At 46.3% G+C, this 27,422-nt stretch overlaps 1 protein-coding gene across 10 annotated transcripts in view; it reads right to left on the reverse strand.

Moving 5' to 3' along the window:
• Positions 1–27,422, reverse strand: part of NUMA1 (nuclear mitotic apparatus protein 1) — an 85,690-nt gene that overhangs the window by 4,971 nt on the left and 53,297 nt on the right. For 6 of the 10 annotated variants that reach the window (XM_072610282.1, XM_072610286.1, XM_072610285.1 and 3 more), the window contains 18 exons: positions 26,521–26,606; positions 21,210–21,289; positions 18,072–18,154; positions 17,218–17,298; positions 15,970–16,057; positions 15,363–15,489; positions 14,706–14,863; positions 14,070–14,187; positions 13,837–13,954; positions 13,322–13,462; positions 12,660–12,782; positions 8,714–11,884; positions 8,098–8,139; positions 6,220–6,264; positions 4,423–4,533; positions 4,105–4,323; positions 2,108–2,286; positions 220–469 (listed from right to left, as the gene is read on the reverse strand). In XM_072610282.1, the coding sequence (XP_072466383.1) occupies positions 220–469; positions 2,108–2,286; positions 4,105–4,323; positions 4,423–4,533; positions 6,220–6,264; positions 8,098–8,139; positions 8,714–11,884; positions 12,660–12,782; positions 13,322–13,462; positions 13,837–13,954; positions 14,070–14,187; positions 14,706–14,863; positions 15,363–15,489; positions 15,970–16,057; positions 17,218–17,298; positions 18,072–18,154; positions 21,210–21,289; positions 26,521–26,606 (5,220 nt within the window). Of the gene's footprint in view, positions 1–219; positions 470–2,107; positions 2,287–4,104; positions 4,324–4,422; positions 4,534–6,219; positions 6,265–8,097; positions 8,140–8,713; positions 11,885–12,659; positions 12,783–13,321; positions 13,463–13,836; positions 13,955–14,069; positions 14,188–14,504; positions 14,563–14,705; positions 14,864–15,362; positions 15,490–15,969; positions 16,058–17,217; positions 17,299–18,071; positions 18,155–21,209; positions 21,290–26,520; positions 26,607–27,422 lie in introns of all 10 variants that reach the window. The other 4 variants (XM_072610290.1, XM_072610291.1, XM_072610289.1 and 1 more) reach the window with 3 other exon arrangements.

The following is a 27,422-nucleotide window of genomic DNA, read 5'->3' on the forward strand; positions in this document are numbered from 1 at the left end:
TGAGAGGAAGGCAGGGAGGGAAAGAAAGAACTAAGTATTTCTAGAACAGGTACCAGGCATGGTGCTATGCAAATATCACCTCATCTGATCATAAGGAATTTATATTCTAATAGAAGTGAGGAGAAAGTAATTACATGATTACCCACTTGAGACAGATGAATTTAGTCTCTCAGATTCAAAATCATTCCCATTTCCCCTCTTCCCCGACTTCAGCCTCACCCTGGATAGCATCGTGATATCAATTATCTGTGTGGTCCGCCTTCGGGCTGAGCGGGTCTTGGGACCAGAATCCAACATGATGTCACCCAAGGAGTCCAGGCTGCTTTCTAACGGGGGCTGTCCTCGGTCAGGGATTGGTGTGAAGTACAGGCTCTCCAGGGACTCCACCTTGCTAGGCAAGCGCTGGGTGATGGGGGAGGTTGGCTCCCCAGGAAGGCTGGTGCCATCAGGCTGGGTTCGGGATGACTTCCTGTGGAGGAAAAACCCATTATTAGACCCTTGGGGCTGCAAGGCATTTTGGAGGCTGTATCTTTGTGTCTGGGCAGCACTGTAACCATTTTCATTCCTGCTGGGTCTATTACCTAAGATATGCAGCACAAATTTGCCAATTCTGGTAACTGGTAGATCTGTGCTATCTTTGTGGCAAGTAATGACAGATACAAATGAACTAAAATTGCATTCTGTTCTGTTTCAAATCTGTCAACCTTGAATCTTGAAAAGATAGGACAACCTCTGTTAAGGGAGAGGCCTATACTTTACACTTTCCCCACAACAGGTCTTGTTCTTTCCTGCCTTTGCAAACATTACTGCTTTTTGGAAAATCTTTCCCCAGTGAACAGACTACCTGTCAATACTCCAGAGATCCTATACACCTGCCAACCTTGACTACTTACATCCCCAACAAATGCCCTTTTGCTCACATGCTATCTTATCCCTGGAATGTGTTTCTCATCCATGGGGATCTTCACCTGTTGAAATACTAGCCATCACTTAAGACTCAGCTTAAAGTGCTACCTCTTTTTACACAAATATTCACACAAGCAGTATTTACAACAACAAATTAGAGGAATTACTGAACAAATGGTGCTATGTGAATGAAACGGACTACTAGTGGGCAACAAGAATGATGTGTACGATTTCAAAGAATATGGGAAGACTTCAATGAAGTGATACAGAATGAAGAAATGTGCATCCAAAAGAATAACATACATCATTTTAACAATATTTGAAGACAACATAAAATGATAAGAAATCTCAGATTAAGGACCAGAGAAGCTCAAGTCACAATAAAGCATATATGTATCCTTTTTCTTTTAAGGATTTGCCGATTATTAAAGCTGTGATCCTCAACTGAAAGAACATATGAAAGCATTTAAAAAACTGGAAAGCACTATATTCATAATGATGAAAACTTAATGTGTGCCAGAAATCTCTCCTTCCACCTGTCTTCCTGCCCCACTGATTCCAACAGAACAGACTGCTGCAGGCTCACTCCCCTGAAGTCAGCTCTGCCTCTCCTCTCTCCTTTGTATCCCCTCAATTCTACCTTCAGAATCTTTCTTGCATGTGTGCCCTTTCCATGCCTACTGCAAATCCTCTAGTGAGGTCCAATTTGGTCCTGTTTCCCCCTGCTTCTAGCCTTTCCACCCCTTCCCACCTTCACCCACTGCTCAGTTGTGATCATGTTTCTCCTGAACTCAAAAGCCTTCTGTAGCTCCCTAGTGCCTACTGAAGTAGAAATTGTTTACTTTGCTATTCCAGGTCCTTCACAACCACTCCAACCTACAATTCTAGCCTCATTTAATTCCCCCTCACAAACTCTTCATTCTAGTCACAGCAGTCTACATTTTGCCCTCTCATTCTCTTCTCTCCCATCTCCAGGTCTCTGTTCATGCGCTGTGCCTGGAATGGATTCCATTTCAGCCTGATGAAGACTATCTCAATGGCATGATACTGACCTCTACCACACGTATTCTGCCCTTGGAGTATCTCAGGATGAACTGCTAGGATCCAGCCCTTAGCAAATCTCAGGATCTAGCCACAGCTGAGGTTTCTCATTCAAAGATTGGATCGAGGCAAAGATGTAGCATGGAACTAGGTAACAAACCGGGTACGGTGAGCTGCTGATCTCGTAGAGGTCAGAGGGGTCCCTTCTTCACTGCTCAGTTCTAGGCTATCAGTGCTCAGGTCCAACTGGGGCTGCGCCCGGGGTTCTCGGCTCTTCAGTGCATCTGTTGCCACCTGAAACTTTCCAAGCTCTCGGAGCTGTTGATCTGCATGAGCAACCTGACAGGGAGGAGAGAGACAGAGAGACAAAGAGATTGAGAAACAGAGGGAAATGATTATATCAGTCCTTGGTCAGGAGGATGAAGAGACCTACTTAGTACCAGGCTCAGTTGATACCTGTAAAAAGTTTGCCTGGAAAAGCAACATGGAGTAGTGAATAAAGTGTTAAACCTGGAGTCAGAAATACTTGGCTTATAGCTATTCCCCAAGAGTTCAGTGGTCAAAAGGTATGAGCAGGTAATTTTTGAAAGAAATGCAAGTTATCAAAAAGCTTGTGAAAGAATCATTAAAATGGGCGAAACACTAATCAAAACACTAGTAAGAAAAACCATACCAAATCAACTCTGAGGTTTCACACCTTGTGTTCATCATTCTGGCAAACAAAACTGAAGAGTAAGATAATCTATGCTGTGCGTACTTTGGGAAGGAAAGTACAGCTGCCAATTTGTACAACTGTTTTAGAAAATAATTTGGAATCAAAATAAAACAGTCACACTAATTAATATGCCTACCCTTAAATGAGGCAATATCACTACTAGGCATATGCCCTTACAGGAGTCAAAGACAGAAGAAAAAGTGCCCTGCGTAGAAAAACATTTGGAGCAGGAACTGGAAGGAAAGGAGGTGCCCACGGACTGGGGTTTGGCTGGACAAGATAACACACCACTGTAATCCAATATTATTGTGTTCAGAGATACTTAGGAAGGCTTCAATGATGCAGAGCAAAGTCACAACAACTCACATGCTGACTGTAACAACAAAGGAGAACCACCCGAAGGAGTTCCAGCTTTAGCTGATGTCCTCGGAGGTGCCTCTCACCCCTCGATGGAGAGTGGGGCACGAGGCAGACGCATCTGGATGTTGCCAATGGGATGAGTTGTTTTACTGGTGTGCACAGAGGATTGCATTTCCAGTGCTCTGGTCAGGGCTTGGCCCAGAGTGGAAGGGTTTTGTTCACTCTGCATTTGCTGCCCTGCCTGGTTTCCAACAAGATGCTACTCCTCACTTCTAAACTCACCACCATGCTGCTAACTCAAGCCTCCACTGAGGCTCCCTCCCTCGGTTCCTCTTTCCTCTGGTTGGAAGGGGGAGTACCAAGCTCCTCCCAATGCCTTCCTGCATAAAGAGCAGAAACTTGGACTCTCAGCTTACTTGCGTTTCCACTTCACACAACACAAGTCCAGGCAGGCATGCTCCCGCCTTGCCTGCCACGCTCTGATTTCCTGCCTCCCCCTTCAGACAGTAAGTTCCTTGAGGGCAGGGACTCTTTGTCTCCCCAGTGCTTAGCACACAGCAGGCATTTAATAAATGCATACTGGATCGCGGAAGCACTTTAACCATCACAATGGCTTCAATAGCCTCAGCTGCCAGATTCTCCCTCCTCCATCCTTCCCTCAGCACATTCTCCCTCAGGTGCTGTCTAGCATAAAGGACAAACTTTAGCCAGGCAACTCAAGTCTCCCACTAGCAGAGATCCTGCCCTGTCTGGGCTGTTCTACACCCTTTCCACTTTCAGGAGAGTCACATGCCATCCTTTCAGAAGGCTGAGTATCCTTCTCCAAACTTGGGACTCTATTTCCTGCCTCTGTGACTTTGAATTAGCTGTTCTCCATGCCTGGACTGGACTTGGGCTCTTCTTGCTCCTTATTTGTACCTCTTAGATCACAGAGCTTCCTTAGGAGTCCATGCAATACTTCCAAGAGGAGCCTTTACTGACTTTCTAGAGTGTCTGATGACTTCCTGCAGCTTTTCTCAAGGCTGGGATCTTCTCTTCCTTGCTCAGCCCTGCCCCTGGCCCCAACGTCTCTCGTTTCTCACCTGGGCCTCCAGGGTCCGAACCTGGGCCGTGAGGTGGCGGCAGGCCTGCTCAGCCTCCTTGGCCTTCAGCCCAGCCTGCTGCAGCTCCCAGCCAAGCCTCTCTGATTCAGCCCGAAGCTCGGTGTTCTCCTTCTGCAGATTCTCCATGCTCTGCAACCGCTCCTGCAGCTCCTGATTCTGCTGCTTCTTGGCATCATAGTGAGCCTTGGCCTTCTCCATCTGCAGGTGAGGGAGAAGACAACAAAGGGCTCAGGGCACTCCACCCCAGAAGTGGGGACACTAAAGGTGCCACAATTGTAAGGGGCTGGGGCTCCTCACCTGCCCCTTATAGTGCTCGGCAGCCTGCTCCTTCTGGCTCAGCAGGGCCTGCAGCTCGCTCAGCTGGGCCTGGTGAAGATGAGCTCCCTGCTGGAGTTCACTTTCATGGGGCTGCAGAAGGAAGGAGGAAGAGGTTAACCATGAGGTCAATCTGAACTCTTCCCACCTCAAGCAGCCCCCACAAATGCCTGGGATCCCCACATTTTGGGTCTTTTCTTCCAAGAGTCCTGTTTCTTAATGTTCTGGGTAAAGGGCTGGTATAACATAACAGAGCACTGGATTTGGAGTCAGCTGGTCACAGTTCGAATCCCAGTTATAATGACTGCTAGCTTATGGCTCTGGGATGCAGCTTGCTAATCAGAGAGATGAAGGTATTGGATGAGGTAGCTTCAAAGGTCCCTTCTAACTTAGGGTATCAGATACCATTAGAGAAGAGAGGACATGCACCCCAGGGAGGACCCAAGTCTGCCAGGCAGCTCCTGCCTGTACTGCCCCTTTCCTCATTGAGCATCTAAATGCAGGGGAAGGAAAATTGAGATGCTGTCCCTCCTGTAAAGTCAGGATCATCTAACCAGCAGCTCTTCTATCCACCTTTCTTAAGCCCTACCTCCCCATTTATCCCTTCATATCTGACTATACCTTACCAGTTCCCAAGGTGTTTTCACATACTCATCACATTTGGTCGTTCTCCACCCCCTTCTCCCCACCGGCAAAAAAACAAAAACCAAAGAGGTAGGTATCCTCAAATTACACATGAGAAAACTGAACCTTAGAGAGATTATATGACTTACCCAAGAGCAGCAATACTACGACAATCAGGACTCAAATCTAGGTCTTGGGACCAAATCTAGTATTCTTTCTCCAAAACATTTCATTAAATATTTTTTAATACTACATCCTTCTCCCCTATATAGCACCTAGCACAGGGTCAGACATAAAGGAGTATGGGTATATGTGAAGGTTGAAGCATGTTAGACTACAGATATCTACAGCCTCAGTGTCACCTTCCCTCTACCCGTCCCATTCCTTCCCAGCCCCCAATCAGCTGCCAAAATCTTGTCAATTCTACACCCATCTCTTACTGTGCCCCCTTATAGTTACACAACCCCACGGTTTGTCCAGGCCTTCAGCCACTTCGTGCTTGGACTCTCGTGAATGCTTCCTAATTGGTCTCCTTGTTCCCAGTTTTTCTACCCTCCACCCCATCCTTCTTACAGTGGCTAACACAATAGCTTTTCTAAAGCACAAGCCTGACTAACTGTATCCCTGCCTTATTTAAACTCAAGAGGCTCTCTTGGCTTCCTGTTATTTCAAGGACAAAATACAGACCGACCCTGGCCCTGAAAGCCTTTCAGAATCTACCTCTAGCCCACTTCTCCAGATATTTCACACTAACTATTCTTCTTTGTGTACTCCACCTTCAATACAAATTGGTCTATTTCCCGCTGCCAGAAATTTGGGCACATCCTACCAATGGGTGATGGAGCTTCCTGGCCTGCTTGGTGGCATCTGACTAGGGTTCAGGCTACAAAGAGGGTAGAAGGAGAAAGGAAAACATCAATCTCTTCCTCAGATCAGTTCCCCCTCTGTACTCAATGACCCCTGAATCAGAGCCAAGTGACCTTTGGAGATGTTGCTCACAGAGGTAAAGACACCCTTAGTGTCATAATCACTTTCTTTATTCCCCTCTGACCTTAACACACAAAGTTGAAGAGACAGAACTTAGCACTGGCTGGAAACACTATCTTTGTTTCTTCTGCTACAAAGTCAGTATCCTTGCCTGCTCCCACAATTTACCTTCAGATTTTGTTGCTGGGCCAGCTTCTTATTCAGCTCCTCCACCTAGAGAGAAGGAGGAAGGAGAAAGGAAGTAGATGAGCCTTCCACAGGGACCAGGTTTTAAATGCCTATCTAAGCACGCAAACAAGGGTCCAAATCTCCAGACCTGGTGTAGGAGTGAGGTGGTGAGTCATCACAATGGATGGTCTTCTTTGTACCAGTGGCTGCAGGTGTCAGTGTGGATGTAACACCTATTATATATGCTACTCTTTGTTTTTCCTCCTGTACCCCCAACCCACTCTTCCTTTATCCCCATAAGACACAGGCCTACCCCCAAGCCAAAGCTTCAAGGAACTGATATGGACTGCAGGCAGATGTAGCTGTTGTAGGCTTCATCTTGACCTCAGTCACCTATATTCCCAGATTATGGTAGGGAAATCATCTCCTCCATCTCCTCTCCACCCAGCCTAAGTCACCCAAACTCTAAAACCCCATCCCCTCATCAGAAGGTAGCAAAGCCAAAGCTAATAGAAACATCAACCAATTCTAAAGGTTCTTCTCCCAACCTAGCTGTTCTCTTCAATTCCCACTTCACTCCCAGCCAGGTAGGTTGCCAGGGGTATTAGTAGCTCAGGGTGCTGTGGTTAGCACTAGGGGGAAGCGTAGAGGGGGTGCTGGATGGAGGAGTGGGTAAGCACCTAGGAAGCACTACAAGTTAGCAGCATACCCAGTTCCCATAAAGGGATAGGAAGGGGAACAAAGTCACCAACTCAGATAGGATATATGGTGAGTACAGGGAGGTGTCTTCACTGTCAACTCTTTGCTATACAAAGGCAACTATCTATGGGGTCCACGGCAGGGGGAAGGGGTAGGCATCCTTGTTGTTGGCTTGGGAAGGACACTGAGGGGTTACTACTACCTTCAGCACAGGAGACCAACAGGAAACAGTGAGGTCAGGCTATGACAAAACTATGTAATGTCTCAGAGAGAGAGAAAGCCCAGTCTGCCCTAGCTATGAGGTCTCTCTGGCTGTTGCTTTTACAGACATCTATGAACCCAACTTCATCCTTTCTATGTATAAAAGCAATGCTTTTAAGGTTGGAGTTTGACCTCTATACTACTGTCCTACCTCCTGTGTTCCCATTCAAAGTCTTACCCCAAGTCACTCCTACCACAATGCTCTGGAGAAGCAGCCACACTCAAGAGGGAGGAGGGAGATGTGAAGGGTGGAAGGCATTCCTTGCTAGGTCTCTTTCCTGCTCAATTCTGCTCCTTTGATGGAACTTTGGGAAGAACAGGTTGTGAAGACCTCTCCTCTCCTTCCCACTAAAGTGCAGGGCTTGTACCTGGAGCTTTATTAATGGTATCAGAGTTACTTAGAAGGACAACACTTAAAGGCTATAAACCCTAGAACTCTTAAGTTTTCACTTTGGCAATCAGCTGGCTCGAGGAACAAGGTCAGAAGGGTTGGGGGTAGAGAGCAGTATGGGACAGACTTCATTTAGGAACAAAAGACCCAGGAAGCAAAAGGCAGCTTAAGGGAAGTAAAAGAGTGGTCTCATTCCCACCCCACTGGCCCAACGTGACAGAGAGCATGGCAGGTGGAGGAGGCCCACTGAAGAAGTTAACACTTGCAGAAAGGACTGGGGGATGAGGTCAAGGCACTGGCCCTGTCTCTCTGTGGGGAAGGACCAGCATACTCTATGGCAGCCCAGGACCTGGGCCTTGGTTCACTTGCACACCCTCGTCCCCATCCCCATCCCCCATCCCAGTGGAAAGAGGGGAGGCCCCACCGCAGTAAACAGCTCGTAGCAGATGATGACGACAAGCTGCAGCCAGGGTCATGCATTGTCACCGCTTAAGCAGCCAGTGTTTAGCGGGAACCCCGGGCATTACCTGCTTAGTCTGTTCTCTCTGAAATACCTCTAGTTGCTCCACCTGTGTAAGGGGGAGGGAGCAATGGAAACAATGAGATTAAGGACAAGGACAGAGAAGGCATGGTCCTGCTGCCAGGTTTACCTCAGTGGGGGTGCAGAGCTGGGGATCTGGTGTGGGCACCCCAGGATGAGGGAAAGGGAAGAATAGGGAGATCTCTTGCTGATCCTAGGACATTGGCTTCCTGATAGGGGCTCAGTCAAGTGTCTACCTTCATTTGCTCAGCTAGCATCCAGACCACACTGTTCAGTCTGCCCTTGGGGAACAGTCATTGGACTTCACCATAAATCTTGCTCATTGGTCTCAGATCCATCATGGGAAAAAAAAGGCTGACCACACCTCAGGACTTGTCAGAAGAAAAAAGAGTCCTGGGGCTAGGACACGCTAAGGACATCACAGTCCTCTAGGTTCTGTTGGCATTCTCTGCTATCCAGGGAATGAGGATGAACACCTTCTCAATAGCCCGAGACAAGAAACAGGTAGAGCAAAATTGGGCCTGGGAGGATCTGCCACTGTGGACTGAGGGGATGTTGTAGAGTGGCTTGGTCCCTCCCACTGTGCCCACCAGGCACCTTACCTGGGCAGTGAGTTTCTGCCGCTCTTCTTGGAACCTCTGCCTCTCCTCCAGGACCTTGCCCTTGGCGTTCTCATACTTAGCCGTCAAGGTCTCCAGCTGCCGGGCCGCATCCACAGCTTCCTCTCGGCTCCGGGCGGCCTGGGCTTCTGCCTCGGCCCGCACTGCCTCAAGCTCTTGTGCTCTCCTGAGCTCAGCTTCTAGCTGCTGCCGTCCGTGGCTGGCTCGCTCCCCCAGGTCCCGGTTCTCTTTTGTGAGCTGGCCATGGGCCTGCTGCAGTGCACTCAGCTGATCAACGTAGCTGGCATTCTCTGCCCGCAGCTGCTGGGCTGCCCGCTCCTGCTCCACCACTTTCTGTCGCAGTGTGTTGAGGTCACCAAGCTCACGGCGGGCCCGAAGAAGCTCCGCCTGCAGTGCTGCCGCAGCCTTCTCACCCTGCTCAAGCTCCTCGCGGTGACGGCTCTGCAGGGCACTCTGCTCAGCCTCTAGCTGCTGGCAGAGGTGCTTCACAGGCAGCAGCTCCCCAACCAGAGTCTGGGCAGCTGTGAGCTCACGCTGCATTGAGGACAGGGCCTGCTCTTTCTGGGAGAGCCTTTCCCGCCAAGCCTTCAGCTCATGACTGAGGCCTTCAGCCCGCTCAGCCTGGGAGGCCAGCTCCCGCCGGAGACTATCTGCAGTTGCTCGCTGCTTGTCGGCTTCCTCCTGGAGCGCCTGTACCTCGGAACTCAGGGCTGCGCTATGCTCTGCTGCCTGTGCGCTGGCACTGGCTGTCTCTGCCTGCAGCAGACGCAAGCGCTCTTCCAGTTTCTGGCTCTTTTCCGACTCAGCCAGCACCAACCTCTTCAGTTCTTTGCTCTCTCCCTCTTTCTCCAGGACCTGAAGGTTCAGGATGGACACCTCCTCCTCCAGGCTGCCAATCAGGCTATGATTCCTCTCCGCCTCCTGCTGAGTGCGGGCCACTTGGGCTTTCCACTCCTCCTCAGCCTTGCTCCGTTCCTGAGCGGCAGCTCGGAGGGCAGACAGCTCTTGGGCACTCTCCTCTAGCTGGGCCTGAAGAGTAGCGGTGGTGCCTTCCTGACTGGCCTGGGACACCCGAGAGGCCTCCAGACGGCGCTCGAGCTCGGAGGCCTTCTCCTCCTGCTCCCGGCACTGCTGCTGCAGTTTGTCCAGCTGAGTCCGCAGAGCCTCCAGCTCCTGGGTGCCTGCCTCCATGGCCCCAGGGGGCCCTGCCTGGGAAACTCTCTCCTCTGCCTTGGCCAGCTGCTCTCTCAACTCCTTGACAGTGGTCAGTAGCTCTGCCTGTTCTGCCTGCAGGGTGGCCTCCTGCTTTTGGAGCTCTCTGAGCTGCCCTTCCTTCCCTTCAGCTCCTTCTAAGGCCTGGGCCAAGGCTTCCTGCAGGGCGGCGAACTCCACCTGCCGCTCGCTCAGGGAGCTCTGCAGCCTCCTTTCCAGCTCCACCTTGGCCGCTTTCTCAGCCGCCAGGTCTGCCTTGGCCTGGTCACGCTCCTCTCCCACGCGTGCCACTTCCCGCTCTTGCCGGGCACGCTCTTCATCCTGGCAGCCCTGGCTCTCAGTCAGAGCTCTGTGTGCTTGCTCCAGCTCCCTCGCTAGCTGCTCTGCCTCCTGTTCCTTGGCCTGTAAGGCTGCTCTGGTCCTGCTCAGCTCCTGGCCCTGCTGCTCCTCCAACTCTCCTGCCCGCCGCTGCTCTTCAGCCAGCCTCTGTAAGGAGGCTTCCTTTTCCTCCTCTGCTTTCTTGGCTGCAGCCTTGAGCTGATCCACCTCCTCCTGTAGCCTGGACAGGCTCTTCACCTGCTCCTCCTTCTGCTGGAGTTGCTGGAGGGCACCTGACAGGTCGGCCTTGAGCTGAGCATGTTTTTCTTGTTGCTCGCTGTCCCGGGACTCGCTAAGCGCCTCCAGTGCTGCCACTCTCTCCTGTGCCACTTGCAGCTGCTGCTGCATTTTCTCATGCTCTTCATTCAGAGCCTTCAGCTGCTCCTTGTGCTGGGTGCCACGTTGGGCCTCCTCCTTCTGGCTCTCCTCAAAACGTTTGCGCCAAGAGGCTGCCTCTGCAGCCAGCTGTTTGCATTCTCCCTCCGCCTCCTGCTGGGTAGCTGCTACCTTCTCCAGTTCCTGCTGCAAGGCTTCTACTTTGGCCTGGTGCCCCTCCCCAAGCCTCTGGAGTTGAGCCTCCAGACCCTGCCGCCCAGCCTTCACTTCCTCCAGCTGCTGCCGATCTTTTTCTCGCTGCTGTGCCAGGCTCTGTGTCTCTGCCTCCAGCTCCGAAATGCGCCGTAGCTGCCCCTCCAGGGCCTCTGTGGCTTGTCGCTTCTCATCCTCCAGAATGCCCTTAGTGTTCTGCACTGATTCTTCCAAGGAGAGCAGGCGCTCCTGGAGCTGGGCATTCTCCTGAGCCAGCCCTTCTCTCTCTGCCACTTTCTGTTGCTCAGCCTTTAGTTGGCTCTCCAGTTCCTGGACCTGCGTTCGAAGATTTTCTGCTGATTTAGCCTCTGCTTTATGCTCTTCCTGCCAGGTTGTCAGGTCAACTAAACGGGCACCAAGTTCCTCCACCTTCTGCCTCATCACAGTCTTCTCCTGATCTGCCTCTGTAGCACAGGTCTGGGCCCTGGAACAGGCTTCCTTGGCAGCTTGGAGTTGCTGCTGCAGAGCTCCCAGCTCAATGGCTTTCTCTTTCTGCAGATCTTCCAGCTGTTTCAGGGCAACATCCTTTTCCTGCCGGGCCTCCTTGCACTCCTCTGTAGCTGCTGCTAGCTGCTGGTCTTTGGCCTGGCTGGTCACCTCCCAGTCTTGGACCAATTCCTGTAGCTTGCCCTCTTCCTGTTTCAGCTTGCTGTTCAGGCGCTCCACCTGCCGTTGAAGGTCTTGGGCAGCCAGCTCTCGTTGCTGGAGGATCTCAGTCAGTTGTGCTTGCTCCTTTTCAGCCTGCTGCTTCAGGTCAGCCAGATCTCGGTCCTGCTGCTGAAGGGTGGCATGTAGGGTGGCCACCTGGGCCTCAGCCTGCTGTTCCAGCTGCCGCTTCTCCTCGCTGAAGTGGCTCCGCTCCGCTTGCAGCTCTGCCTCCCGCTGATGGCGCTCATCCTCCAGCTGCTTTACTGTGTTCTGAAGCTCAGCTTCCTTTGCAGCAAGGTTGGCCACCTCTTGTTTCAGGGCTTCCAGCTAGCAAGAAGAAGAGACACACATTAGGTGCTGATCCCTCCCTGTAGCCCAGAGGGATGTAAAGGTAGGAAAAAAATAAGGTGATATCTTATCACTCTGTATCAGCCTATGTTTGTTTAAAAATAAACAAACAAACAAACCTGGATCTCCCAGTCTCATCTGTGCTGAGAAGTTGCAAGACTATTTGTGAGCATGAGCTCACCCTAGTTGGCACAGGGAACTTTGATGTGCTCCATCTCCAGCCTTGCCTGGTTTGCCCCTCCTTTATGAAGTTTAGTATGGCCCCCGCCTCCAATTCAATAGGGGTAACCAAATTACAGAAGAACTTGGTACAGACATCTCATGTTGGGAATATAGGAGGTGGGTCTTTTAAAGACAGGATAAGCAGAGTAAGAGAAATGAACCAATTCACTTAAGATCTCACACTAACTAAACTGCACATCTAGGATTCCCCCTTCAGGTGGGTTTCCTAAACCCAAGCCCAGTGCTTTTTTCTATACTACGCCATCTCTCCATGTGATTTTTTCAGAACCTCTCTTCTTAGAGGTAGTTTATAGGAACATGTGGAGAGGTAGCCATAAACAAAAGCAGTAACTGTGAGCTTTTAGGGTTGTGAGAATCCATCTCTAGGTTCCCTTTCTGCAGTAGAGAAAGAGACAACTGAACTGCCTCCAGTTCAGTCTCAACCACACTGCTAAGGCCTGAGTCGAGGGGATGAGCCTGGAACACAGGTTCTTGTCTGGATGCCTCATAAGACACGTCACCAGCTCTCTACCTGCAAGATGTCGCCCAACACCTCTCCCTTCTCTTGGGATGGATTCTTCCCAACCTGTGCCAGCTGCTCTTCCAACTGTGAGATTTTTCCTTGGAGGATTTCATTCTTCTCTTCTAGGCATTTCTAGGAAAGAAACAAAACACCAACATGAGCAACGAGGCAGAGTAGTCAGGGGCCACAGGACAGTCCCTTGAGATTCTCAGGTCCCTTAGCCTCCTAACTAAATAATCAAAGATCAATCACGGAAACCTGCTTGTATGACAGATCTGGTAATAAACCTGGGAAGAACCATACTTAGAGAGCTGGAGCTGAGGGGCAGCCCAGCCAACTCCTATGTTAAGGGCTTTGTTACTCTCTAATACCGTACTTCTGCAGAAGCCCTGACCATGGCCTGCCCAGGGTCCTCCTCAGGCTGTTCTGAAGATCACCTACCATTACTTCTGCATGAAAAAATCTCAAAAACCTCAGGTTCTTTATTCTTCTTGGATCACATAAAGGAATCATTCTCTTCCTTGCATAAAACTAGAAGACAAGTGAAAGGACCAGAAGAGGACAACTGGCAAATTCTGTGCTGGCTTCTCAGCAGGTACCTGGCAAAAGATCTTGAGCAAAGTTCTTGGTCTTCACTTCTCAGGGAAGTGTTGTTACTTTGGCGGTACTACCTTGTCTTGCAGGGTGGTGCTGAGGTCTGTCTCCAGGTGAGCTTGTTTCTCCCTCCATTCCTTTGTGGAACTGTTGTGTTCCTCTGTCTGATCATTGAGAGCCTCCTGGAGTTGTAGCAGATGGCTGGCAAAATCCCGAAGCTAAGACAAACAGATAAAAAGAATTTTCCAAATCATCTAGGATCTAGATTACCCATTTCTTTTCCCGGTTCGGACATTCCCTCCCCTACTCCCCGCAAAGAGAACACTTCCACACTCCAAGAAAAGGACATAGGCAGCTAGCACCAATCACATCCCTAATTCAGTTCCTACAGATCAGAATTTGATGACACTTTCTAGAACCTAAGTAGCAACCAATCATAGGAGACTGGGAACAGACAAGGCCAGAGTATTTCACTGGAGAGACACATGCTATCTTGTGACCCATCTATTCTGCTCCAGGAGCATCACAGCTAGCTGCCTCATGAAAAGTCATGATACCCCACTAACATGGTACAAGACCCAAAGTCACACACCTTGAAAGAAAGGTCTCCATTTTCCTCAGATAGCTGGTCAATCTTGCGTTCCATCTGGCCTTTCTCAGTCTTCAAGTCCTGGCACTGTTTCAAGGATTCGTGTAATCTTATGCTCAGACTGGAAGAAGAGGAGAACAGTGAGAGGGAGCTCATTTCCCACCTCTGACTGCCAGACTGTGGCCCACAGTAAGGTGGATGTGGCTGGAGGAAGGAGGTCAAGGGAAGATGATTACCTCTCATTTTTGCCACGCAATTCTTCCAGCTCTTTAGATTCCATGGATCCTGTGGCCTGCTTCTCATTTAGGAGAGCCAAGCGATCAACACGCTGCTGCATCATGGAGATCTGTGTGTCTGCCAGGATTGGAGGAGGTTAAGAAGACATATTCAGAGGCAGGAACCCAAATGAGGCAATTTTTAACACAGCATGGGAAGGTGTGAAGGTGTGTGTTAGAGGATGGGTAGCAGTGGGAGTGGCAAGGGGGTATTTAGTCTAAGGTTCAACTAAAAACAGGGAAATGATGGATGAGGAGAAAGGACAGGAAGAGGGGCCCTCCCAGGAAACCAACCTCACCACTCTCTTAACTGGGCTACTTCCCACAATCTGGTAGAGACTAGAAAGCCAAAGTCACAGGACCGACCTCCAAAAAAGTCAAAGCCCCGTGGCTCACCTGCCCTCTTCTCTGCACGAACCCAGAGAGCTGGGGACAGCCGAGGGGAGGAGATGGCCTGATTGTGGGGAGAGATGAAGAGGACGCTGAGGGGACATTTACCAGGTAAGCCCAGTACTCCCTCGGGGAAGGGACCCAACGTAGCAGCCCTCTGTGAGGGGAGGAGATGGCAAGTTGGCATCTGCTGGCCTAGCTACTCACCCTTCTCAGCCAGAAGTTGGCAGCTTTTGGCCAGCTCCAGCTCCAACTCATCACGGCTGGCCCGTTCATCTGCCAGCTGTTTCTTCAACCGTCTCATTTGGAACTGGGGGGTCTGAAGGATATCGCCCATTGGAGAAGCAGGAGACCCTGACAAGAAGCTGAGGAAGATGTCCCAGGAACCCCAAATCAGAATATCAGAGGTCAAGGCTGGAACAGCCACCAACATTCCAGAAAAGGCAGAGATCAGGTACATCAAATGCCAGGACAAGACACATGACTCTGAGGTAAATTTCATTTCCTGGTTTTTATTTTCTTTATAGAATGGGAAGAAGACTCCCACATGTTTTATGAGAAGAAAGAAGACTCCTACAAATCAGTTGTATTTGTCCTTCGTTCTAAATTTCTAGGAAAGAAGGGTTTATTTATGGTCATTCATTCATTCCTTCACAACCATTCAGTTGTTGTCCAATATATCCCTGCACTCACTTCCCTAGCTGGAACTGAGTAAGGTAAAGAAGATCACATTACATGCCTACTGAGCCCCAAAATGTTCCATTAGAGTCAAAAGAAGAGGGTTCTTGGGTCAGTTAACGACTCAGCTTCTGAGCTGCAAAGATGCCAGGGTTAGAAGTGAAAAGAACATGCCCCAGGACTTACTTGTTTAGGCCCGATGAGGAGCCAATCTTCTGCAGTTCCAAGAATCGAACTTCCTTCTTGGCTTGTTGAGGGGTCACTGGGGAAAGCTCATCAGAGCTGGTGCTAGGACTGCTGGAAGGGAGAGGAGCTGAGTGGGGAGGAGAAACAAAAGTTAATGAAAGGTTAAGAGGGTTCAAAGGAACAGCCTGTCTGTGACCCAGCAAAGGACAACCATAATCAATTTACCAAACACAAAACAAAGAACAACTTGGGGTTTTGCCATCAAGAGAGAACAGAATCTTTAAGCCAATTAAAACATAGCGATTGATCTCAGTTTCTTAGCTAAGATGTGAACTGACTGAAAAGGAACATTAAGGTAACTCCTGGGGCAGGACTGATGGAGGAAACAAACTCAATATTAGGGACATACCTCAATGGATAAAACAATCAGCTGAAAACTAGCCAAATTGCTGCTGAGACAAAGAAGCAAAAGAGCCTTAGGGACTGGGGAACAGTGTGAATTGCATGGATATCTCTCTAATAGTCTGAGGACACAGTAGAAATGCAGACTGAAGAGATTCCTTGTTTGTGCCCTTGGCAAGCTCTGGACCCCCTCAGGTCTGCTCACCTTTTTGTAGGAAACCCTTTAAGCTGTCATTCAGACTCAGTCCATCTTCATGATCCAGCACAAATTTGAGGATGGCAGCCAACTCCGCCTGGGAAAGAGACAAGAGATGGAACAGAAAGAGAATGTATACCCAGGATGTGGGAAATATGAATAAGGGCTGTAGCTACCCTAATTTTTTTCCTTTCCCCATTTCCCTGCTGAAGACAGGGAGGTAAACTGCCACTCGGTTCACTACAGACTTCAGGCAATTTGCCCTTCCTGATTAGATTCTTCTCCTGTACCATGATTTCAGGGAAGTGCCAGACATGCTTTGTTTCACTCTCAAGCTTGCGCTTTATCCTTCTCCTTCATGGGCCTCCTGGCCAACTTCTGGTGTTGAACACGTACGTAAAGAATCATGATACATTAAACTACGTTACTGCTCCTGGATGGATTGAGTCAGCTGACTCCCCCAGAATTCCATGTACCATCTCTAACCTTCTGGACCAAAGGGCTCCTTTCTGGCTACCATTTGCCTATGTGTGGAAATGCCGCTTAGAATTAAAGCTCCTTCAGGGCAAGGACCATCTTAGATTTTGTATTTGTATCCCCAGTGTTCCAGCACAGTGGTTGGCATATAGTAAGAATTTTTTACATTTTTTTCATTCCTTCAAAGGAATCCCCCCCCCCAAAAAAATTAAGTTTTCTTTGAACTTCTTTTGCTTTTCTCTAACAAAAAAGAAAGAAAAAGAAAAAGAGCTGTGTGAGAAACTCCAGGGGACAGGTAGATGCCAAATAGGAGTTAGGGCTGAGATTCAGAGAAGACATTTTAATTGGGATATAAAGGATAGATGGGCAGGAATTCAGCAGGCAGAGAGGACAGAGGCCATCCCAGGTACAGGGAAAAACATAAACAGTGGCACTGAGGACAGGGAGCGTTGTGCATTTAGAGGGACAGAAAGTAGACTGATTCAGCTGAGCAGGTTTGTGGGGGAATAATAGAGGTAAGACCAGAAGGTTAGGGTGGCACCATAACAGGCCATGGCAGAAACCTGTTCTAGAAACCACGTCCATTCCCTCCACCATGAAATGAGGCCAAAGGGCCAACAAAACAGAAGAAAGGAAGGCTAACAACTGCCCCACAGCAACAGACAGAAAAATGCCCATCCTCCCGAAAAGATTGAGATTTAAAAACAGGGGAGCTAACGATGAAGCCAAGAGAGCTCCAAATATCAGGACAGCATGGGCTGTGGAGAAGCAAGGGCTTACCTGGATCTTGTAGTCAAATTGGTTCCAGTCCCTCAGATTTTTGGAACTCATGGTGGAATGGTATAAGAGTAACATGATCACCTAGAATCAGTTATGAAGACAAGTTCTCAGTTACCCTTTCCCAATGCTCCCAACTTGGGTCTGTATATCCATTTATATACTATAACTACACCAATACCCAATGGTACTATCTGTGTATCTGCCCACCTTACTGGAGCTAAAGTATAGGGACATTGAGGGTAATAGTCTTGTTCTATATTCCCCAATCCATGGAGTGGACCAACAGCTCACTCATGAGTCAGCAAACACTGACTGAGCACTTCTGATGGGGAAGATCCCATGTTAGCATGCATCACATGTCCAGATAATTTCAGGTCAGGGGCTCTGAGGAAGAGGTCTGAGGCATGCCACATAGAACAATTTAATTAAGCACTGCTGCCCCAGATAAGCACACATGCTTAACTCCACCTTCCAGAAGAAAAGCAAAAGAAGTTGAGAGCCTAGAAGGAGATAAATAGACCTAAATTAAAAGTGGAAGGTGACTGCCCTGATTCTCGAATAAGGTCCACCTGCTGACTCTTTCCTGTCTCCTGTTCCTCAGATGCCTGACAACAGGGATAAGTTAATATAATCTCTGAGGTGAAAGGAGTCTTCACAGATTGTGTGGAAAGACTTTCTTTTTCCTCCTTCCTTGAACAGGTGAATGTGTAAACCAGCCAAGGAAGGTAGACATATACGCTTTGCTAATTTTTGAGAACAGAGTCCATAGCATCTCTAAAGGCCTAAGAAGTCATGTCTTGCTTCACGCAAACCCCCCCCCCCCCCCCCGGACAGATGTATGCACCACTAGTTACCTTGGCCAACTCCAGTTCCTCTCCATCTTCTAGCTTCTGCACAGACACTAGGATCTCTGAGGAGGACTGATGTTTGCGGTTCTCTATGACAAAAAGGCAGGAAAAAGGCATGAGTGAGCATACCCTAAACCTGGCCTAAGGAAATGTTAGCCAGAATCAAGATGAACTTCTGCTCCTTTGGGAGATATGAAAATTTTGCCCCCTGTGTATTAAAGTCTGTCAGAAGTTTTGAGGCATTACTGTAATGCATCTGACATTGAAAAAAAAATCAACATCTCCACGTCACAGAGTAAAATTTAAAGCACGTGTATTTGTAATAACAGCTTGATCCCATGTCTTTTGATCCCCAGACCAGTGTTCTATCTTATATTTAATAGAAAGTAATATCCCAAAGTGTTCCTCTCTATCCTATTCCTGTCCAACATGTGTGCATGTTGTATCTCAGGTAACTTTCTACTCTGCCTACCTTTGTTTTTTTAGTGATTCATTTGCCAGCCAATACTCATTGGATGACAGACTGGTAATCAGAGTTCCAAGTGACTCTCCAGTGTCTCTCTCACAACACTGACCTTCTCTGCTTGAGGTTGTAGGGTTAGGTAGGGAAGACAGATGGGAGGGTGTGTGTGAGGGCAGGGAGGAAGAGAAAGGGGAGAGGAGAGTGATAGTGTGTACTGTGGCCTGGAATAGTCCTACTTAGTCATTTCTTATTGCTATAAAAGCAATCTAGAACTTCTATAAAAGACAGACTATAAGGTTATAACAGAACAGGTTATGAATTCTTATCTGCACAGAATTCTAGCGAGGCCCCAAAACCTAACTTCATACCTCAAAACTCCTTTATGTTGTCACCCATCTCTTCCTCCTTTTACTACATACCTGAGGATAGAGTCTCTCTCTTTGTTGAGGCTGACTTCTTCTCCCATGCCCTTGATTCCATTCCCTTCTATCTCTTCCAGGAGTTTGCTCCATCAATTATTTCCTCTCTCTTTTTTTATTTTGAAACTTTGCCTGTCTAATGGCTCTCTGTATATGCAACATTTAAACATACAGAAGTCTACCATTCTTAAAAAAAAAAAATCATTTGAGCATACTCTGCTAAAGCTACAATCCTGTATCTCCTTCCCTTTCATTGGTCAAATCTTTGAAATCAACGTCTACACTCCCTGCCTTCATTTCCATTTCATTATCAAGAGCTAGCATTTATCACCCATTTAATTCTCAACAGTCACTTGCAGTCTGACCTCCAAAGGAGCAAATGGGACTGCTTTCTCTTCAAGGTTACCAAAAATCTCTTCATTCGAATGGCTTTTTCTCAATCCCCATCCTATTCATGACCTCTTTGTAGCCTGACACTATCAACTACCCTCTCTCCTCCCATATATTTTCTCCCCTCTGCTTTTGCGGCAATGTTCTCTCCTGGTTTTTCTCCTACATTTTGGATTGGTTTTTCATGCTCTCTTTCACTGCAGTGACCATCATCCATTTCCCATGATTGTAGAGTAGATGTCTCCTAAGAAATCTGGTCATTTTTGCCTTCTGTATTCTCTTCCTAGATTATCATGGCAGTTCTCATAGGTTTAATGATCTCTTTAAACAGAAGACTTCCTAATTCACATATCCTGCCTTAACATCTTTTCTTAACTTTAGCCTTTAATTTTCAACTTTCAGCTAGATAACTCCTAATTAAGATCTTAATAGTTGAAAAGTTAATGTGTTCAAAACAAAATCATTCACCATCTCCCCAAACCTGCCTTTTTTAGAAATAATTGCAACCTTTTTTCAATTTTACTGCCTCATCTCTCACATCCACTGCCTTTTCCCTATAGACATGGTCACTACCTTAGCCAGGGGTATTATTCCCTCTCTCCTAAACTACAAATAACAGACTTCTAATTAGTCTTTCTACTCCAAATGATTCTCACCACAGCTGACAAATCATCTTCTGAAAATAGAAGTATGGCCCTGTTACTCTCCTTTTCAAAAAACTTCAGTGGCTTCTCCTCACCAGTAGGATAAAACAGCAATGCTTTGACTTGCTCCTAAAGTCCCTCCACAGCCTGGCCTTATTCACAGGAGTCACATTCCAGCCAAGCAGGAGCAGGAGGTGCTCTTGGTGTGTGACCCTCCATCTCCCATTCCTCTGCCAGGAAAGCCCTTTGCCCTGCACATCCTTGGTTTCCCTCCAAGTCCTTCTTCAGGGTTCCTTTCTCTGGTATCTTCCAATTGCTAGTGATCTCCTCTCCTCTTTAAATCAGTACACGCTATCTCTCTAGTAGATTGTCCTGAGACAATCTAATGTGCCGTGAGGGAGTGCAGGGACTGTCGTGTTCTTATTTTTCTACCTCCTGGATCTAGCACACCACCGTGAATATAATAGACACCTAATAAATATCTACATTTAGTATATAAATTCAGTTGTTGAACTGAATTGACTTGAATCAGTAGAAACAATGTGTTGTAATGGAAAGTGTTCTAGCCCTGGAGTCACAGGTCCTGGACTGGAGTCCTACATCTGATAATTATTGGCCCCAGGGCAAGTTAAATAATATCTCTGAACCTCAGTTTCTTTGACTACAAAACTGGAATTACAATACTTGCACTACCCACCTAACAGGATAGTTTTGAAGAACACTGTTTGTAAAGGTACTATAAAAATGGGAGTTATCTTACTTTCCCAAAATTTTTATCTGTGCCAATTCACCTTCCCTACAATGTTGTAAGGAAAGGAAGGCAGCTATCCCCCATTTTTTATAGGTGAAGAAAGTGAGGTTCAGGAGGCAAAGTAGAAGCAATATGCTCAAGAGTCTGTACAATTTTTACATCTAAGGAAGGACAGCAGTTTTTAATCCTCTACTCACTCCTCAAGCCATATATAGTGTGACATGCTGCCTCAGACAGACTCACAAAACACAACGTTCTTTTTAGTCATGACACCTACATATCTCAGTGTAGATGTTTCCAGGTCTTGAGGGATGACTGTGGGATCATAGTTGGCTCTGTCCTCTTTATTCCCCTTTTAAAAAAGGCCAGGCCTTCTCCTTTCTCCAAGGGCCCCTGTGACCTCTTCTTCTGGCTCCCTGGTCCCCAAGGAGTAAGAAAATGAAACTCCTTCCCCAGCAAGATGGGAAAGATGCTTACTCTGCAGAAAGTTGGAGACGAAGTTGAATCTGTCCAGCAGAGGCTGCTGCAGGATCTGTTGGCCCTCTTCAGTGCCATGGCTAGAAAGAGAGGATGTATTAAGACAAGGGTGCTCCATTCATCCCCAAACATCTCCTCCCAAGTCTTGCCCTGCCTGAGGCCTAGGGTCCCACAGGAAGGCCAGCCCCGTACTTGTTTCTGGGAAAGAGAATAAAAAACAATGTGCCTTCCATTCACAGTCTTCTTACCTTCCTCATCTAGTGTTTGCTTCTGTATATACAAAGGATGAAGCAATGAGTTCTCCATCACTGGAGTTCTTAAAGAAGAGGCTGGACGGCCACTCTTTAAGGATGTTAGAGTCAAAGTGCTGTTACTCTTGAAGGTCCCTTCCAGACAGTAGTTTTTAAGACATTTTATGATCTGGGGAAGGCTGAGACCAGATGTAGTCTATCTCCCCATAAGGGAAAGTTCAGTACAATATCAGATCTACTCACTTCTTTGATCAAAAGTCTTAAGTGGCTCACTACTGTCTATCATAAAATCTTCTGCTTAGTATTTAGAGACCTCTACTATCTGGTATCCTGCTACCTTTCCAGGATTATCTCACACTCGTTGCTCTAAAATCCAGTCAAAATGGGCAATCCTTTGCCTTTCCAAATACCTGCACTTTCATGAGTTTGCATACACTACTGCCTGTGCCCCAAATGCCCTGTCTTGCTCTCTACCTACTACACTTCCTATGCATCTTTTAAAAATCAAACTCAAACACCATCTATTCTAGGAATCTTCTGTCACAACCTTTCAGTCAGTTAAGTATTTAACTTTTGGATCTTTGTTTTCTCATGCATTTAGCATCACTACTCATGTAATATTGTATATTACGACCATCTGTATTTTTATCTTCTTCAGCTACCTGAGAGACTGTGCTTCATCCAATCTTATATTTCTCCCAACCCTCAACCTGGGGCTCTATAAATAGTAGCCATTTAGTGGTTTGTTTGCAATTCTAAGGATTCCAGAGAAATGGAAGAATGGGCAGGGTGAAAACGGATGATAGAAACAGGAATGAGAGGAAATCTGGACCAATGACTCTTGAAGAGCTACAGAAGAAAGGATAGGACTTTAGAAAGTCCTGGCCATAGCAAATGATAACACTGAATGACGACTGTGGAGATACTGAGGATGTGATCAACAACTGAAAAATGACTGTACAGAAAAGAAAACAGAGAGATGATCTGAAAAGACAGGGCAGAGTTCACCAATGAATAAGGCTGAAGGCAAACAGAATCTGTGGAAAGCTCAAGCAGTTATGTTTTACCAGAACTTGGGTATGAGGACAATTAATCTCCCACTGTTTTGGTTTTTGTTTAGTAGGCTGCACAAAACAGGAACAAAGCCAACTACAACAGAGAAGAAGGCAGCAGGGGGAGCTCTCAAATCAGAGTAAAAACCAACAGCTTTGCAGACCACAACAGATGAAAGGAACAAAAGTTTAACTTTAAAATTCAACAAAATCCTTCCTACTAGTTCCTGCCTTAATGACTTTTACACATTTATCTGCCCCAACTTAGAATGCCTCTCTCTTCCCGTCCAAATACTGACCATCCTTCAAGGCCAAGCTCAAACCCCAGGAAGCCTCTTCTTTTCTTCCAGGAAGCCTCCAGGGTACCAGCCCCAGTCCTATTTCCCACGTCTAAACTATATTATAATCAGAGTCACAATGTTTAATACTTGCACATTTTCTAACAGTTTAATGCACTTCAGGTTCTAAGTTTCTGGCAGGCACAGATCATATCTTATGTGTCTTTGTATTCTTTACCATGCCTAGCACAGAGCTCAAGGCATCCTTATTGGCTGGCAGATCTGGGCTAGTCTACACTATGAGCAGAGGGGCAAGAAAATGTAACTAGTTAACTGTCACCAACTGGTTTCCTGGTAGAGCTTCTCAGTCAATCTTCACTGCCTTAGTCACAATTAACACCTCAAAGCTATCTAGTTTGTCACCTTACTGTTTTAAAAATAAGGTTTTAATTTGTCATCCCAAGAAGTAGCAAAGATTGAATTCTGGGTAAGGCAGATCCATGTTAATTCTTCCTTAGCTTGTGAGCTTTCCCACACTAAATAAGCTTTTTCTACCCAGGAACAAGCCCTGCTTTATTCCTACAACTCTTTCCCTTATGATATCTTAATATTTCATAGATGAAAGGGATCCTTGAGATTATCTAATCCAACCTGTACCTGAAAAGAAATTCCCTTCACAACACCCTGTCTTGGCTTGATGACTTCTAGTGATGAGAACTCACTACTGCCACTGATCCAAGGCCAAGCAGAATAAATTTAATCCCCTTTTCACGACAGTCTTGGTTAAAAGATGGTGATCATGTTCCTCCAAGACTTTTCTTCTTTAAAAACAAAAGTTATCTCAATTTCCATTGACAAGTACAAGTAACAAATATATAAACAAAGGCATAACAAAAGAATGATGAGTTTTCAAAATGAAAAACCAAAACAGAAAGTATAATTTAAATAATCTATATAAACTTCTATTTTTGAGCTCCACTCAAAAAGACAGATGTATACGCTACTTTCACCTCATCCAATCTAGAATGTTCTTTTTTGGATCATTTTTTAGCTTCAAACATGGATTTCTGGCTGTTATTGTTGCCCTTATCTACAGTTAGTCAACATGTACTTGTTCTTTTGGGTTTACTTTCTTCACCCTAAGCCTTTGCTATTCCTTTGGCCACAGCAGGCCTCTCTCCTCTGTGCCCTTTCCATTCTTCCTCATATATAGTGGTGGGGGGGTTCTCAGCTTCCTATTCCCAAAAGGACACAGTACATACTTTTGTGTTTTCCTGAACTGAATTCAATTCTTCATAAGGAGGAGGTGAGAGCAGAACAACCCTAAGGTTTCTTCCTTACATTTCAGCCCCTGTGAAAGGGTTTTCCATTGGGACGCTATGCACAAAAGTATCAACCTATATATGTACATATATAAGCAACTGGTTAAAAGATTGTGCTCAGGTGGATGCCTCAATTTTTGTCCTAGTCATCTGCTTATTTAATCAGTTTTAAATAATTTCTTTCTCTGCCTCTGTGTTAAATAAGCCTTGATCCGGATACTGAAAGACAAAATAGGATTTGGGGACGAGGGGAAGAAAAAGAGCACTGGGTGAACTGGGAAAATTTTCCATATAGAAAATGATATAATGAAAGCAGCATTTGAAAAAGCTTAGCCTGACATCAATGTACGGACTATATTAGAAGACAGAGAGAAGTAGTAGGTGAAAAGACTGCTTTGAAGGCTATTGAGGTAAAGGAGAAACAAAGTGGCAAGGACCTGGGCAGAGATTGTGAGGGGAAAAGATGAACAGAAAGAGGTAAAGGAAAGACACTCAGAGAAGAACCAATAGGACTTGACGGTTGCACAGCTGGGATTAGGGGTAAGGAGAGAGAGGAAGAAAGAATCAGAAGCGACAGGTTTGGGGGAGCACATTAAAGTATCTCTGGCCAATATACCCTGAAGTTTCACAGAGTTACAGAATCAGACTTGAAAAGCAGACTCTTATGAAAGGCATGAGAGTTTACTAGAAAAAGCCCAGGATTTGGAGTCAAGAACCTCTTTTCAAATTCAATCTCTGCATTTACCTTAAGCAAGTCATTTAGTCTCTACAAACTTGCTTCTTCATTTGTAAAATAACTTATACTAGATGACCTTTGTGGTTCCTTCCAACTTTAAATCCTATAAGCTCAGAAGGCACCTGGTCAAGTTTATTCCCTTCTTTGCTCCCAATTCTCCCTGAGGCCAAACAAAATAATTCAAATTCCAGTTCCACAATATATGCCCTTCAGAATAGTTGTAGCCAGTAATCAGGCCCTTTAAAGTTCTCGTTTCCAACTCCTTTAACTGATTCTTGCACAACCTAACATCCTGTAATTTCACCATTCTGTTCTCGTCTAAAGAATCTCCAGTTTGCCAACATTCTCCCTAAATATGGCTCCATAACTGAGCCTTCAAGATGTGTATAACCAGGACTGAGGACGCATGGGGACTTAAGTCTAATTTCCAGTTGCTTGCCGCATTGTTGGTCTCTCAATAGTATATTAGTGTGCTTGTCTTTCTGTAATCCCACAAATGATGACTTCCCATCTTTTAACAGATGTGGGTGTGAGGTGAAACCTAGAGTTGTTTTGATATTCACCTCTCTTAAAATTAGTGACTTGAAGCAATCTTTCATATAGTTGTTTACAGTTTGCAATTCTTTGGAGAACTGTTCATCTCATTTGACCAAATCTATTTGGGGATAGCTCTGGGTCATATAATTTGTGTTAGTTCCCTACATACTCTGGAAATCAGACATTTAGTCAAAGATACTTGGTGCAAAGATTTTGTTCACGCAAAAGATTTTCCATTTTCATTTAAACAAAATGATATATTACCTCCCTTTAAGTTTTGTTTGGTTAACAATTCTCCCTCTAACCAAAGCTGTAACTGATCTGATTTTTTCCTGCCTTATAAAAAAGTAGTGACCTTTAATACTGAAGTTGTATATCTATTTTGAGCTTATTTTGGATGTGGCCTAAGATGTTGCTCTGAGCAAGATTTCTGCCAAACTGCTGGGAAAGAGCATTTGCAAAGTGGAAATCAATGCATACATGTCAGAGAAAGAAGATTCCTGGGATAATCTGTATTGTTGTTTGTCTTTAAAGGTAGAGGGAGGCCGGGGTGGACTGAATCAGTGATATCACACTCCAATAGTGATGGGGGCCAGTACACCATGCACAAGGATCCCAGTGGACCTCATACTGACTTAGAAAACTAAGTTAATATTATCTATTTTAGCTTAAGGGCTCTCTGACACCTCTGGACTACAAGCTCTCCACTCACCCCCATCCCTACCCTCATCCAATCACACTACAACTACTGAGTTGGAGCATATTTTAGAATGCCTTTTTCCTAGGGAGCTCTATAATCATAAAGAATTACCATCTGCATACCTACTCTTAAGAGTCAAGCATTTTAATCTCTCTTCCCCAGGTTAAGCCTTTCAGAGATTGGAAGACAGTGAGCTCTCCCAATCCTCAAATGTTCTCGTTGGTATTCAATGTCTCAAGGTTCCTTTACCTGATCCCTTCATAGACCAATCTACACTCTTCTAGTCACCCACTTATGGACAACCAATGCTTGTCGTATCTATCCCTTTAGGATACAGGCACTGGGGAAAGAGGGTCTCTAGGGCACTGTGTCTCCAATCCAGGAGCCCCTTGCTTTCCTTAGAGGTCACTAGAGATGGGAAGTTTCCTTACTCACATGCGATTGATGATCTGGATGAAGATGTTACAGTCTTGGAGCTCTAGTACTGATGTCACAGGTTCAGCAACCTGGAGGCTGTTCACCTGCAAGACAGAGGAGAGCCAGATAAAACACCAATCACTGGCATTCAGCAGGGCAGTCTCAAAGGTCAGACCTTACTTAGGTCAGGGTCAAGGTCAACGCTTACACCATTTTATTGACTACTGGGGCTGTGTGAACAGAAAGATGTGTGAAGAAGAATCAAAAAGATTTGGCAAATAACTAGGTACTGGGGGTGGGATGCGTGGTGATGAAGGTGAAAGTCCTCCAGATCATGCCATACTTAGACTGGCAGAAGGAACTGGTGATTCCTAACTTGCAAAATAGAAGACTAAGGGAAGACATGATAATTGCCTTCAAGTATTTGAAAATTTATTATAGATATTAGACTTCTTCTCTTTGGCTCTATAGGAAGAACTACAGAAGCAAAGGGGAAACCCACAGAGGTAAATTTAGACTTCATGTAAAAAAACAAAACAAAACAAAACCAACTTAATTCTTTGTGTTTGTCCTTCATTGCCAAAGACTATGCCGTCAGAGAAACGAAGACATGACTTGCACTTGACTTTGTTCTGAGTGAGGGAGGGCTGTGCAGGTCACTAGCCTCACCTCTCCAGAGCCATCTGAATCCAGTGACCAGATATTCATCATGATGACTAGAGATGACTCAGGATGCACTGGGAGACCTTCAGCCCTACTCTGCAAGTACTCACTTAGGGGGAGGCAACGCTCATTCATTGAATAGGCCTGTTTAAGAAGTATCCAGGGCATGGCCCCTTTAATGAGGTCAAGAAAAAGACAACTTAATTCTTAAGAGCTATGCAAAAGTAGAAAGGGCTGCCTTGAGAGATAGTGAGTTT

The sequence above is a fragment of the Notamacropus eugenii genome, chromosome 5, assembly GCF_028372415.1.
Source record: "Notamacropus eugenii isolate mMacEug1 chromosome 5, mMacEug1.pri_v2, whole genome shotgun sequence".
Taxonomy (NCBI): domain Eukaryota; kingdom Metazoa; phylum Chordata; class Mammalia; order Diprotodontia; family Macropodidae; genus Notamacropus; species Notamacropus eugenii.